General features: G+C 37.2%; 1 protein-coding gene across 1 annotated transcript; it reads right to left on the reverse strand.

The window, feature by feature from the left end:
* Nucleotides 1-1,124: 1,124 nt before the first annotated feature.
* On the reverse strand, nt 1,125-10,028 carry LOC132059689 (DNA (cytosine-5)-methyltransferase 1B-like). Its single transcript, XM_059452391.1, has 12 exons — nt 9,765-10,028; nt 5,881-7,363; nt 4,197-5,703; nt 3,853-4,017; nt 3,503-3,695; nt 3,313-3,424; nt 3,076-3,223; nt 2,805-3,002; nt 2,413-2,691; nt 2,078-2,239; nt 1,772-1,990; nt 1,125-1,432 (listed from the first exon to the last, which is right to left on the reverse strand). The coding sequence occupies exons 1-12, from the start codon at nt 9,805-9,807 to the stop codon at nt 1,292-1,294; spliced, it is 4,650 nt and encodes a 1,549-aa protein (XP_059308374.1). The 5' UTR covers nt 9,808-10,028; the 3' UTR covers nt 1,125-1,291.
* Between the last annotated feature and the right edge of the window lie 5,554 nt (nt 10,029-15,582).

A 15,582-nucleotide genomic window follows, 5' to 3' on the forward strand; every position in this document is an offset into this window, starting at 1 on the left:
CAAGCGCAACAGAGAAACAAATTCATGCTCAATTCCGATGGTTCAGCATTCGAAAATCTAGGAAAGGGAGGAATTGAAGGGGTCTTCATAAATGAAAACGAAGACGGAATCCTAGGCTACATGGAGGGACTCTCCTTGACAATCAACACCATAGCAAAAATCATCGCACTCCTACAAGGATACTACGACTGGTCGTTGATCAATACATACAAACACTAGACAGATGAATAGATTCCAAAGAAGTAATAAACCTACTCATTGATCCAATTGACACTTACAAAAATTTATTAAGTGAATGCAAGGTGTTGCTGAAGAGATAGGGATGCATCTGTTAGCCACAACTAAAGTGAAGAATCGTGTGTGGACATGCTGGCAAAGGAGGAAGCTAGAACCTAGAACTAGAAGGCAGTTGTATGACGAGCTCTTTTTGGATGCAGTTCCTCCTGTGTTTGTCGTAGCATCAGTCTGGACAGACAATTAGAAACTACTTTTGCTAGAAGCATTTGTATTCCGGACTGTAATAGAAATTTAGGTGTTACCTATGACTGTTCTACAGTTCTACTTATCCGGCCCAACACGGGCCAAACTATTGCTCTGCAATTTTTGTATATAATGATCTCGCTTTTAATAAAAATAAAATAAAAAATAAAAAAAACTGTATTTTTTTCCAATTTTATTGTGTTGGGGATTATAGATAAAGTTTTGATAAATCAATGAGTCTAGTAATAATTGATAAAGTGACAAACATTTGATTTATTAAACACATGATAGTTATTTTAACTAATAAATTTAATAACTAAACAAAAAGTCAATATAAAACCTAAAAATGATGGGCTGCTTTGTTTAGTTTTAAAAATTATCAACAATAGACCATCTCAAATTCGATGGAAGTATAAGAATTTGATATATCTTGAAACATGAATAAGATAAAACAAATAGATTAACCATTTCAACAACACTTGTTTTGAATTTGATAAATGAGTAGATCATGAATTTACGTAAATTTGTTGTAAATGAGTAATAACTGTGCATGTGAAACTATATCAACTCGTAAATACTTGACGATCATATGTCCGTTTTTTAATTTTTAAGCATGAAAGGGGGAACAAAGTATCACCAAAAAGGACACATAAACACGCGAGCTTTTATGTAGCATTAATTTTCCAAAGCAACGGTTGATCCGTTGTCAATGTGAATGGAATTTGACATGCTGTTTGACATGTATGTAAATTTGAAAGTTTAAGTTGAGGTGCAGTCTGAACTATTCATTTCATGAAATTGATAAAGCCTTCTAAGCGGACCTCTTCTTGCTCTCAACTGCTTCCTTAAGTTTCCTTCCAAGTGCATATGCCAAAGGAGGTGGAACAGCATTTCCTATTTGCCTGTGCTTGTGTAAAATGGTACCAGCAAATTGGTAGCTGTCCGGGAAACCCTGCAATACATGATAGTATTATTATTATTATAAGAATCCCATCAAAGGCCTGGCTGCAGTTTTAGTGGAGTACAATACAAAATTCTGCAACTTTGAGTTGTGTTTGCTCCTTATGTTTGAAAATGATTACTCTTATTTCCTAATGTAGAATTGCCATCTCACTTTTGACCATCTTAAGACAGACAGTGGAAGAAGATAAAAATGATACTAAAATGAATAGCCCTCTTATTTCCAAATTGTCATGCATTGATGAAAAAACTGCACTCAATTTCACCTCGAACTATGCCTCAAACAACTTCAGATATCTTAAAATATGCGTGTTAATTTTGTAAGACTTACTTGAGAACGTGCACATTCACGAACTGTAACAATCCTGTCTTGGTCTGGATGAAAGCACATCCCCACTTTACCCATCGGCTGGGGATCAGTAATGGAAGTGGGGAAGTTCCCATCCCAATCCAACCTCCCAAAGAGCCCCTTCCACTGGTTGTGCCTCTTAGCAGTATTAGGCAGGCACCATGGAATCAAATCAACCAGTTGACCATTAGATAGTTTAACCTGCAACCCAAAACGCAAACATCTTAGACCTTAAAATCATAAAGGAGATTTTATTTCATCAAAAGCACTGCTTGACTGCCACAACACCTTTTCATCCGGAAGGTCACGCCAATCGGCTCCTGGCCGCTTAGGAATTCTTTGGCACCTGATTTGGTTAAGCTCGTTCATCTCTTTTGAAATGTGATCGGATAATGTTATTGAGTTGCCTCTAATTTTCTTTTGGAACCAGGATACAGGATCACCTTGATACTGCATTAAGAATGAATAGCATAAATAACAAAGTAAGAACCAGGGCCTGACATGATTGGGTAAAATCTATAGAAATAAAAGCAGCATTCCTCTCTTCTTCCAAATTAAGTACAACTCCAAAAGTAATGGTTACACTGTTTTTCCTGTTCGTCAAAGAAGTTCAAGTTTAGTACCTCTATACAAGTCTTGCATGCCCCATTGCCAACAGCAGGAAGATCTCCAATCGTGTCCCTCACAGTAAGAGAACGGAATGGAGCTCCACTTGCAGTACTCCTCACAGCTGCATACTGTGAAGTATCAGATAATGCAATTTTTAATTCTGGGACACCAAAAACATGCATTGGTTCTGGCCAATCCGGAAGAACCTCCTCTGGGGAGGCAGCCCAGATAAATGCTCTCTTCCTAGACTGAGGAACTCCGAATGCTCCAGCTTCAAGGATACCAAACCTCACCTGATCATGAGAAAAATGATTTTCATTTTTTATAATTAGCAATACACATACATTATGCATAGAGAGAGAGAGAGAGAGAGAGAGAGAGAGAGAGAGTGAACAACAATATATACCTGATAACCCATCTCAAGAAGAGAAGCAACAGTTAAGCGAAATGTTTGTTTTTGGTTGAACGACACAAAATTCCTAACATTCTCCAAGAGGAAGTACTTAGGCCGATAATAATCAGCAAAAGATAAAAATGCCAGAATCATCTCACACTGAACTTTACTCCAGGTGCTCTGATTAAATCTATTCATTCCAGAAAACCCCTGCAAAAGGAACACACCATTTAAGCTACAAAGTTTGTAAACATCAGGGTAGATGTGAAAGAGCTTAACAAACCTGACAAGGAGGGCCTCCATTTATGAAATCAACTTGTCCAGGCAGTGGCAAGCTATTCAGTTCATTCTCATCCATTTTTGCAGCTAATTCAGAAGCCTCTTGAGTTGAGATACAGTCATCAGAATCTCCACACTTCTGCATGACAGCCCTGAATTGAAACCATTATCCGGTTATTACTGTTATGTGCTTAGATATGCTCATAAAAGAAGAGTAAAGATTCTATACTCAAAGACCTACCTCAGAATCACGTTACAATTCTGTATGAACACCTTTGCCTTTGGATAGTTAAGTTTAAATGCATCTCCAGCAGGCTCTTCATATTCAATTGCCCAATTTGTATCTGTGACACCTGAAAGAATGAAACTTTCAGACGAAAGTTCAACCTGCATCCACTAACACTACAAACAAGCAGAGAGAAGGAAGTTACCCGAATGATGCAGCCCTTCAGACAAGCCACCACAACCAGCAAAGATATCTAGTGTGGCTAAACGATTCGGTGGAGAAGTTTCATTTCGTTCCCCAACTTCATCCACTCCTTCTTTGCCCTTCCCCTTCCTCTTCCTAGATGTCGCATCATCTAGGTTAATTTTTGAGTATCTCAGCTTTATATGTGCTGGTAACTGCTCAAAAGTACAATCATATTAGACTTCACAAGAAAAATAGAATTCAGAGCAAATGGGGTAGATAAATGAAAGGTTGGATATATTGTATTAAAAGGAGTTTGACCAATTGCTGTTAAAAATATGCATGCATGACTATAAATTATGAAATGGGTACCTTTTTAAGGGATCCATTCGATGGATCATACAAATATTCACAAAAGAAAATATGGTCGAAGATGGCAGGGACATCTTCAGAGGAAACATCATACTTCTTCCTCACTTCACATTTACCTTCGATTGTTTCTACTGGAACTGTATGTACTTCCTCACTGTAATATATCTGGAAGAGCAGCAATCAGAAAATCATAAGTGGTAGAAGGTTTGGATGGGGAAGGAAGGAAAATCCCCTACTAATTACCTAGCTGATTAAAACAAACTTCCTACCATGACATAGTAAAAGAATTATATCCTTACAACTCTAACCAACTATAGAGTGGAGATAAGTTATGTAGCATATACCTCCCGAATATCAGAAGAGTATGCCTTATCTGAAGAAATGTCCTCTGGTCTGAAGAATCTCCTGACTTGGACGTTTGTAGAATCTACTTTAGCTTGTTTAGATCCCTTGGGACGAACAATTTCTAGTAATTGACATACTACATAGGCCATCAACCCCACATTTCTCCCAGCTTTAAAAGTTCCACTTCCCCCTCTTTCTTCAGCAAAGTAATGGGGACTTACATAAACAAAGTCATCAATTGAATACTCAGTCCCCAGATATACAAAACTGGGGTTGGACATATCCAACTTAAAGGATTCCTTTTCCTGATCAGTTCGCTGCAACTCACAGGAGTAGCATAAACCATTACCAAGACCCATCTTATCAAATGGGAGTCTGAAGAAAGCACCTCTTTCAGGGCGATAAAAGCTTTTGCAATAAAATTCTGTTGGCAATCCTTTCCTCTTCCGGTCTTCTGCTTTTGCTCTGTCAAGTTTATCGGCATCAGCATTAGCTCTTCTATGCTCATGTCCCCAAGGCATCATTCTGATATTGACAGCTACACTTTCTTTGACATCTCCTAGTTGCAGATTTATGCATTCATTGATCAAAAATACCTCTCTCTCATTAGCTGCATTTCCAAGTACTGTGTCATGTCCTCGTTGCATCATTCTTCCATGAAGCATTTTGCTACCATCCGATTTTTCAAACATGTATTCAACAAAGTAAATAGAAGGAAGTTCATCTGGTTCATCATGTTCCACTAGAACTGAATCCCCAACAGCAATCTCATTTCCATGAACTCTAGCCCTTTTAAACAAAAGTTCACCAGAAGCTGTTTTACCTATGGATTCCCCATCCCAGTTTATTTCTTTGCTGTCAGAACGTGACTTAATATTCCTTCTTGTAGAGCTAGGTGTATGAGTTTTCTCTGGAACATCCAAGTTCTCCTCTGGAGCATCATCTTCTTCATTTTCCTCCTGCTCGTCTACTTCTTCATCATCCTTCACCTCATTATCGACCACCTCCTTTGACACCTCGGGTGAGTAATTGGAATAGTACTCCCCCCAGATTCTGTTGATTAGCCTTGTCGTAGTAGCCTCCATAGCTTTCCTTTTAACAGATGGCGCCATAGATGCTCTAGGATTTAAGTTGTGTTCAAGTCTCTGCATAACCTTCTTCTTCTTAATCAGCCATTTTGTATGGTGCCTCTCTTCCATTTTCCTTGAGAGACCCATCACAAATGCACACTTCCTAATGCTTTCATCAGGATATTCAGAAAATTGCTGCAGAATAATCTGCCCATGTACAACCACATATCTTTCCACCACAGCTACATTAGATGATATATAAGCAGGATGGCCTTTCGTGAACTCTGAAACCCTTTTAATAACTTCTCCAAAAGAAAGTCTAGCCACACGACTCTGTTCCTTTAACAAAGTAATGATGCTCACTGCCAGCCTCGCGGTCTTTATGACTGGTTCATACCAAGGAGCATACTGTTTTGACGGCTTCCCAAGCCTATACCTGAAGAGAAATAGTATGCATGAGTAAAGCATCTATAATAAATTCGCCAAGCAAAAAAAGAGAAAGAAAAACAGTCAAGTTTATCAAAATATAAAAAATAGCAGTTCCAGCTATTGGCATAGCAAAGGGAAGTACTTGCAAACTAATTCAATCACTTAAAGGAATTAATCATATTACCAGGCCATATCAGTCCGAATAGATATAAAGATCATCGAGGACCCAAACTCAATCATCCATTCTTTTATTGCACTCAAATAAATTGGCATTCCATCAATCTCAGCTGGTCCAGCACCGCCTGAAGAGGAATGATTAGCATCAGCATCAAAATTGTATCCAGACCCATCATCAGCAGTCATCACTCCAGACCCAAAAATGGTAACATCAATATCAGCACATGGTTTCATTGGCAGGAGCTCTAAAGAAATTAGCCTTGAGTCCAAGTTGTACAATGCCCAATTATGAAGCATACTGCGAGGCAAGTCATCAATATGGTATGTATCAAACTCACTGTCAAATACGATATACTCATCGGTCTCTTCATTAGATGTCTTGTAATATGCAGGCAGAGGATAATCACTTGCAATCTCATCCTCGTTGATCTTGATGTAAAATTTGCTGGATGAGGAAGATGTATTCCGGCCTTTCTTCTGCTTCAAGGAGCGCCAGTACTCCTCTTCGTGTAACAATTTAGCCAATTTCATATCTTCATCTTCTTGTGATTGATCTATCTTGTCTTCTCCATTTCCTGCTTTTGGGCCTATACGTAGAGCCTTACCAGATGATATAGGCTCTGGTTGTGCAAGCATTTCCTGCTGCTTGCTGCTTTCATCTCTAAGGGAAGCCAGGACAGGTAGTTCAACAAAAAGTTGATCAGTCTTCTTTGATGTATCATCCAGACCGATAAGTTGCTTATAGATGAACTCGCCCTGAGTGACCACAAAGTCCCTGATGGATACACCACCTGAAAAGCATTTTAAACCATTCATTGCTCGGACAACCCCTGCAAGCAACTCGTCAAGGCTTAAATCAGGATTTCCTCCAGATGACTTTGACAGCTTCTTATAAACCTCAACGCAAGCTGTTGCCTTGGCAAAGAAGTGGTCATAAAACTTCTTATAACTACCTGAGGGTTTTAAACAATCGTAATCAGCTGTCTCTGTTGAGATCCATATGACAGGAGTTCCATCTTCATAACCGGAGATAGCCCATTCTTCTATACGCCCAAAGCCTTCACATCTAATTCCCTTTGCTTTTTCTTTGTCAATACCGTCCTGGAGTGGTAAAATGAGACCAGTAATAAACAGATCATCAACTTCAGACATTCCAAAAGGTTGTGGTACTCCTTCTGAGTTATGAAAGACAAAATCCGTTAGTCTTCTACAGGGTCGCTGAGGATCTTGTAGACCCCCAGTTAACCGAATAGCCACATCCTCCTCCTCTACGCAGTGGTCCTTCTTTGTTTCAATGACTGAAGAATTTTTTGATAAATGCAAAGATTTCTCTTTAAAATCTGAACAGGCAGCAGCTCGCTTGGGCCTTTTGCGTGCAGCACTGGGCTCCTCAATAGTTTCAGAAACAGGCTGTTTCTTTTCCTTCTTGTCAGTTGCAGGTGCCTTCCTTTTTGACACGGAATCTTGTTTGCTTTTGCCCTTTTTGTTTCCTGGTTAATTGGAGGAAAAACAGAAAAGGATAAGCCATAGCAAGAAGACCAAAAATATTTCTGTTATCGTTCTCACAACAAAGACAAAGCACTATAAGGAAATTTTGTACAGGGTAGACCAGAAGCTATGAAAGAAGCATTCTGAACTTCCCGGTGAGAGACAGAATCTTTATTCAAAACCATGAAGTGAAAGTAAACACTAAAAGAAGCAGCAAAATTAAGAAAATGCAAATGCAGCACTCAAAGTCAGGCCAATACACTGAATATCAAACAAAATTCCATGCACTAGAGTAAGCAAAAAAGGCATAAATGATGAGGGTAATGATATACACATGGCAAAACACTACAAGATTGTGAAATGGCCAATTCATACAAGGCGCATTAAATATTTGCCATTTCAAGAGAGTAGACCATTTTGGCATAAGATTGCTTCGCCGACTCTAAAAGCTATCAATAGCACAAGACACTGCACCATGCAAGTTTTGTTAAGTTTTTGAATCCAACTTAAGCATTATCCCTAAGAGGCCAATACAGAATTATTGACCATTTTGGCATAAGATTACTTTGCCGACTCTAAAAGCTATCAATAGCACAAGTCACTGCACCGTGCAAGTTTTGTTAAGTTTTTGAATCCACCTTAAGCATTATCCCTAAGAGGCCAATACAGAGCTATTGCACATGCAAGTAACACAACTAGCAATCCTGCCCTTAAAACAAATTCTTAGTATGGACATCACAAAGAAGCACTGAGGATATTTACTCCAAATCTCTAAAGGCACCAACTAAGAGACGGGGTTGTGGGTGGGTATATGTTTTAGTAATGAGGGTATGAAGATGGTGTATAATTACCGACCTATATTTTTAATATAATTCTTTTATTTTATTCGTTGGTGTTTAACTGGACACGAAGTTTAGGATGTGGAATAGCTATATGAATTATTTCAGTGGTAGTGGAAGAACGTTTTAAGTTGTTAAAAACTAGTTTGATAAAACACGACATCAAGAGTTTAAAATTTGAATAGTTAAATGAATTTGTGCGGATCTAGAGGTCGGACTCTTCATCACATAACCCTTAGGATTCGGGGTATCGATCCGAGTGTGGATACGGGTAGGATACGGACAATAAATGTATATTATGACATCTAAAGTATATATTTGAACGAATTAAAGGTATTGAACTAAAGCTAATAAAATTTAATTATTTATAAACACCTAATATTATATTCATAAGATATCTCGTGAAATAGCATAGCATTCTCATACTTCATGTAACAGTATTAACATCATTCAAAGGGCATAAAGAGCTATGTTGAATTAAACTTCCCCTTTATTTCCAAAAGACATGCAACTTAAATGAACCAGAAGGTTCCCACAGAAAGATCTAGCTCATTAAATGCAATTACTCGGCACTCAAAAATAACGGTAACGAACTTTTGAAATTAAATTTTTTAAATGAACATGCACCCCAACTCTTTGGCGGCAAAATGAGACACTACTAGTAAGAAGCAAATACAAGTCATGCTCAGTCGATCATCTAGCATCAGTATAAAATGTTCCAGATCTCGAACCTTTCCTTTTTCTTTGGGTGGGGGAAGTACTTCAACTATCAAAAGGCCAACTAACTTCCACCTTAGGCATGTTCTTTTGTCTATAATTATAGGAACCAATCAAATGAGCTCCCTTAGTTAATCAACTTAAAGATCTACATATTTTCTTCTCAGGGCTATGTTTTAAAGAGACTCCTACCACCAACAAGAGGAAAACACAATACCAACACCAACATACCCAGTGTAACCCCACAAGTGAGATCTAGGGATGGTAAGATGTAAGCAGACCTTACCCTACCTTTTTAGGGTAGAGACGTTGTTTCCGATACACCCTCAGCAACCTGATTATACACATAGACAAATAAATCTATATTTTCTAAACCAGTAACATAAACATCCCCATTTTTATCCCCATCTTAGCTTTAAATCAATCAGTTCATGCAGCCAAAGTACCATGCCTGAAATGCAAATTCATTCCTAAATCCAAGATTCCATGAAAATCATCACTACAATCACAGCAGCAAATGTATATATGATTGAAAAACTCCACACACACAAAAAAAAAAAAAAAAAAAACCTTTTAAGATCCCCATTTCACAAAAACCACATAGATATATCCGAAAAAACTCATAAATTCATCAAACAACAAAATAAAAACTGAAGCAAATGTATATATGGTTGAAAAACTACAGAAAAAATGAAAAAATCGCCGTTTCTTCACCTTTTGAGAACCCCGTTTTCACAAAAACCACATAGATATGTCCGGAAAAAAGAACTCATCTATATATAAAGCAAAAAAAAAAAAAAAAAAAAAACGGATGGCAAAACCATAAAGAGAAAGAAAACAAAATTACCAGCATTAGTATCTGGCTTATCCAACACCGCTAAAGAACCCATTCTTGAAATCAAGTTCTTAAACCTGCTAATTAAGAGCAAAACCCACTTAATTAAATTTTCGTAAACAATTTATGAGTCTTGAAAAAATCTAAGTCAAAATTGCTCCCTCAATGTGTCTTAACTACCCTAGCACATACTCTGATATTAAACTAATGTTTTCTTTACAAATGTCAAGCGGCTATTTATTCAATGCATTTGGTGGGAAAATAGTGAAGAGGCGGGAACACCTTTTCTTTTTTTCTTTTTCAACAATGAATTGGCGCCGAAATTTTGTGTGTGAAAAATTCAAAGCATTTTGTATTCCAAATCCCAAAATAGGAAAAAGAATCTGAGCTTTCGTAAATATATATAATAATATTAAGTGTTTTCCCTTTTAAATATACACAAAACAGAAGTAGGAATAATTTTAAAATAGTTTCTTTTTTAGTTTCACAATTAAACAAATAATGAGTGTTACTGTGTTAGTAATGATAAAAGAGACTTTAAAGTTTTATCTTTTTGTAGTATACATCTTAAAGTAGATTATGCATCATTGATTTATATTTAGTCAAAGATGAATCCAATTGAATAGAAAAAAGTGACCCGCAAAGATTTTTTCTGTGCTAGTATTTGTATATCTTTTATGTATAAAAAGAAAAACTTCTTATAAAAAAATATTAAACTAAAAACAAATTAGTAAAGGCCTACAAAGCATTCACAAGCCGTTAATCTTACTCACTTAATGATGCATTCTTTGAAATTATTGATTCATTCAAAATGTGTCATTTGTATGACAATTAACATTACCTTATAGATTATAGATAAATTATAGATTCACAAGCCTAAATTCCATTTCAAAAAAGATTAGTAGATGTGTACTTTTACAAAGAAGCTACAACAGTTGCATTTCTCGATCAGTATCAATTTTGCTTTTCCACACATGCAAATGAAAATATTAACTTTGACATGTTTTCTGTCGGAGCTCATCCATATTGGATCAATAATCGTGAAGTTTGAAAATCCTTCGAAGTAGAGGGAGTAGAATGATTGAGAATAAATTGACAGAATGTGAAAAAGACGAGTGAAATATTATCTTCTAAACTTAAAACACTCGTCATGTTATTTGTATATTGTTCGCTATTAAATACACGCCACTTATATATATTAATATCTTTTTGGCGGGATATTCTTTTACGGCTTTCAAATATTCGTGCCAAATTATTTCCAAAAATTATATATAACATATCTAAAGGATCTCAATAAGCCCCGATTTAATTTTTTCCTATTAAGGACAGGAGTCCGAGGAAAAAAACTAATAACATAAATATCCACACTTTTATTTTCTTCAATTTCCAAAATAGTCTTAAATAAATTATGATCTATATTATTTATTTTAAAACATAAATAGAGAGAAATTGTAACGACCCGTTCGGTCGTTTTGAGCATTAGAACTTTATTTTTCTAAATGACCCATCACGTAGCTTTTAAAATGGTGTTTTCGACTTGCGGGGATGGTGGCATGATTCCCAAGGCAACAGGATGAATAATAGAGAAGAAAACCTAATATTTGAAGTTCTTAAATTAAAATAACGAAAGGGTTGACCAAAGGCAACATTTGGGGTTAACGAACTCGAATTCGAGTTTTTAAGTTTCATTAGGCCCGGAACGTGGTTTATGACTTGATTGGATGGTTTGGACGGATCCCGAGGGGCTGGGGAGTGATTCAGACACTTGGTTGAATTTCTAGCTAAGTCATGGATTTGAGTTGACCACGATCAACATCGGGCCAAAATGACCCCGGATCAGTGTTCGAGTGTTCAGTAAGTTTGTAATGTGTTTTATGATTGATTTACATATTTGCTTTGCGTTCCGGGGGTTCCGAATGTGTTTCGGGTGCTAAATCGGAGATTAGACAACACCCGATTTTACAGTTGCTGGTGTAACTAGTTTCCTTCTTCACGTTCACGAGGCTGGGCCCCGTTCTAATTGCATTGTTTGTACAGTATGTATGCCTCATGTGTGCATATGATATTGATGCTCTTCTATGATCGTTCATGCATAATCCTTTGGATTGACTTGCATAGTTTTAGCTTGATGTGATATGGTGGAATCTGGTTCTGGGTTGAGTGATGATAGTATAGTCTACATTGACTAGTTAGTTGCTCGATGTGGTCTGGTTGGACCTAGTTCCGGATGGAGTGATGATTATTTCAGCCTTAAATGGTTAGTTGCCCGGTGTGATCTGGTTGGACCTGGTTCCGGGTGGGTATATGAACCTCGTGATTCTTTCATGGGTAACATCTCCCGGACTATCCCGTGGTAGTTTGTATGTCTACTGATAGTCATATATGGCCATTACATTGCATTACACCTATTTGTTTTCATTAATTATCTGATTATCTGATCCTACTTGGTTACTTTGGCTTATCTTCTATCAATTCGATGAGACTGTAATTGTGATAAAGTAACCTTGTAATGTTGTAATAAGACTTTTTTTCGATAAACTAACCTCGTCACTACTTCAACATTGTCGATCTATGAGAGTTACTAAGTACACGTGCTTCTCGTACTCATACTACACTTATTGCAGTAAATTTTTATGCAGATTTAGATCCGAGCATGAGTAGAGCACGCGAAGCCATCTGAGTCTAAGGCTATTGATTCAAGGGATCTTAGGGCGAGCTGTCTGGCTAATCCGCAACACTCGCCTCCTTCTAGATTTATTTATTTATGTCTCCTTTTACTTCCCAGATAGTTGTATTTGGGCAATTTTGACTTGTATTAGCATTCTTAGTAGCTCCTGTACACGTGACACCAGGTTTTGGGATGGATTTTTTGTTATTTTCGCATGAGTAAAAGATTTGGTTTTGACTTTAAGCATGCTATCACTTACTTTTCCGCTTGATTAACTGAATAATTAGCTTTTATTTTTGATCCGCCTACCAGATGGGGGTATGTAACACCTCGTGCTATGTTTTGACTCATAAGATGGGAATATAATGGAACTAATATGGGAAGTGTTTTGAAACATATAAAAGGTATAAGAAGAGTCTTTGAGCAAATTAAAGTTGGAAGCTACACAACGAACCATGTTTTCAAGTGAACTTTCTCAAGGCTTCACTTCAAGCGGGCATAACTGGAGGGAATTCTAGCAGTCTCAAGTATAGAATAGCAGCGGAGTATAAAAATTTATTGCCTAATCTCCGTACAAGATCTATGTGTTTCAATCAATTCGGGCAAAAGGATCTGATCACTTACCTTTTGATGCGTGATTCCTCGATATTCTTTCTGCCAAAAACGAACTGTAGCTGCTGCTCGAAAATGAACGATCACCCTCTACCAGTAGCCACACGAATGACCAAAACAGACACGAAGTGCGAGCTTCGAGTCCTGGGGTATAACTCCGGGCTACAAATCTTAAGTCAGCTGCCAGAAATTAGGTCAGAGTTATTTCGAAAATAACTATGCAAAAGGCTTTTTTTTGCTTTTTTTTTTTATGTCTTCTGAAATATTAATGCCTCTCACTATTTATTGTAATACATTAATCCTAATCATTTGAACCCTAGCTCATGTAGAGTCCTAGCTGATTAGGATGTCTAATTAATTAAGATCCTACCTAATAAGAAATCCTAACTTGATCAGATATTTCAGTCTTTGTATAATTGTTGTTTATATTTATAGTTATCCAATAATATAAATTTAAATCTGAATTATATTTTAACCATAAAATAAATACAAATATACTAAAATAACCCCAGTCCGTTCATCACATGCTTGATGTGCGACCCAATAGGTTTATATCCCATTGGCAGTAGAACTAATACTATATTAATTTCACAAATCGTAATTGGTCTCTAACAAGATATTATGACTAACCCAAGTATTAATAATTTAAAGTTCGTAATAACCTAATTAAATAGCATATGTCATAGTCCTTTTGTCGCACGATATCTAATTCGAACATAAGGCATGTATAGTGTCATCCTTATATTGTTCAAATATAATTTCTCGATACCTTAGTAAATTGATAAGTCAAATACTATTGATAACTCTTTCAGTTCATTTGAGCACAGCCATGCATTTCTCAGTCGTACTAATCGAGGTGCCCAAAAGATATCTCTCTCAAAGAGAGGGACATATTCCATCTTGAATAATCACTATCTTCACATAGTTCACATTATGTTCAATCATACCCTTTATGATTATCCGGTTAAAGATAATGTTTGATAACGTCAAAACAAAATGTTCTTTATGTAGGATACTGTGATAATCTCAGGTGTGAGGATTGCCCGACATAACTATTATGAGAATCACTTATGACATTGATTCATGTAGTGATCCCATAACGGGTCTATCCAGTATGTTGTTCTCTAACAAATACCTATGAGTTCAATTTGTACCGTACACATAATTATCTATAATTATCGATTAAGCTCATACTAGTCTTATATCATTATAATCAAATTATCAATGATTAACTAGGTATATATATAGTTAATCTCAACCTGGAATATTAGGGGGCTAAACAAGCCCCATAAGCAGAAGGAGCTGAGGTTGTTTCTGTCAAAGAATAGGGTAGACCTCATTGGGTGCTTGGAGATAAGAGTTAAATCACATAAAGCAAAGGATATCCTCTACAAAACTGCTAGAGGCTGCTCTCATAGTTTTAATTACCCTTAGGCAGTAAATGGAAGAATATGGCTACTGTGCAAGGCTCACATAAAGGTGCAGGTATTGGTAGTCAAAGAACAATACATACATTGCTGGCTGGAAGAAACCTCTACATAGATGCAATGACCCGCTAGGTCGTTATGGGAGGGTGACTTAGAAAACTAGACCTCCGTTGCGAATTTCGAGGCCGCAGGTGAGTCCGTAGCGTGATTTTATGTGCTTGTGCATGTTTTGTTTGAGTCTGTAGGGCCTTGGATTGGTGTTGGGATTTTTTGGTGAAAACTGGTGCAAAAACCCAAGCTACTGGTCAAAATGGACCGCTGCAGCGAGTCCGTCATAGCGGTCAGGGGGTCGCCGCCGCGGGAGGCGGGAGTTTAATGAGGTCTGCCATAACGAGAACCTTCCCGCTATAGCGAGACCGCTGCAGCGAGGATGTGACCGCTGCAGCGGTCGACGGGAGGCAGAATCCGTGATTTATATTCTTTAATCTGAACCCATTCTCTACATAACACCAAAACAGTTTCAAGAAGCCGTGGCGAAAAATTAAGGCTAGGGCTAGAGTGCGCTTGAAAGGTAAGTCTCAACCCTTGACTTTGTTAATTCCATCATCATGCTAGAATCCATGACTAGTTAAAGGTCCGTTAATGGTGAATGAAAGGGCTAAAACCCTAGAACCTAATAAAACCCTTGATTAATGAGTGGGTTGTTGATTTTATGGTTACTTAATCATCTAGGAATATATATTATTGCTTTCTAGGATGAGAACTTGTCTATTAATGCTGAAGCTTGTTGATTAAGATCTAGGGTTCCATAAAGATGATAACTCTGGTGTAAAAAAATGCTTGTAAAAGGGTTAGAATGATTAGAAAACTCATGAATGGATAGAATATGATTATTGGGGTTGATATTATGATGAATTCACGCTTAGTGATAGTCCACCCATTTGAAAAGGGTAGAAGTAGTTGGGTTCATTTTCCCAAATTGTTGTATTGTTGGAGTAGATGATTGAATACTCATGTAGCTCTGTATTTCTAGACTTTGAACGTTCGGAAACTTTGCAAAAGGGCAAAGCTATCGCGGAGTGATTGCATTGTTCTAGTTCTACTTCGAGGTAGGTTATAGTCT

This window comes from Lycium ferocissimum, chromosome 6 (genome assembly GCF_029784015.1).
Source record: "Lycium ferocissimum isolate CSIRO_LF1 chromosome 6, AGI_CSIRO_Lferr_CH_V1, whole genome shotgun sequence".
Taxonomy (NCBI): domain Eukaryota; kingdom Viridiplantae; phylum Streptophyta; class Magnoliopsida; order Solanales; family Solanaceae; genus Lycium; species Lycium ferocissimum.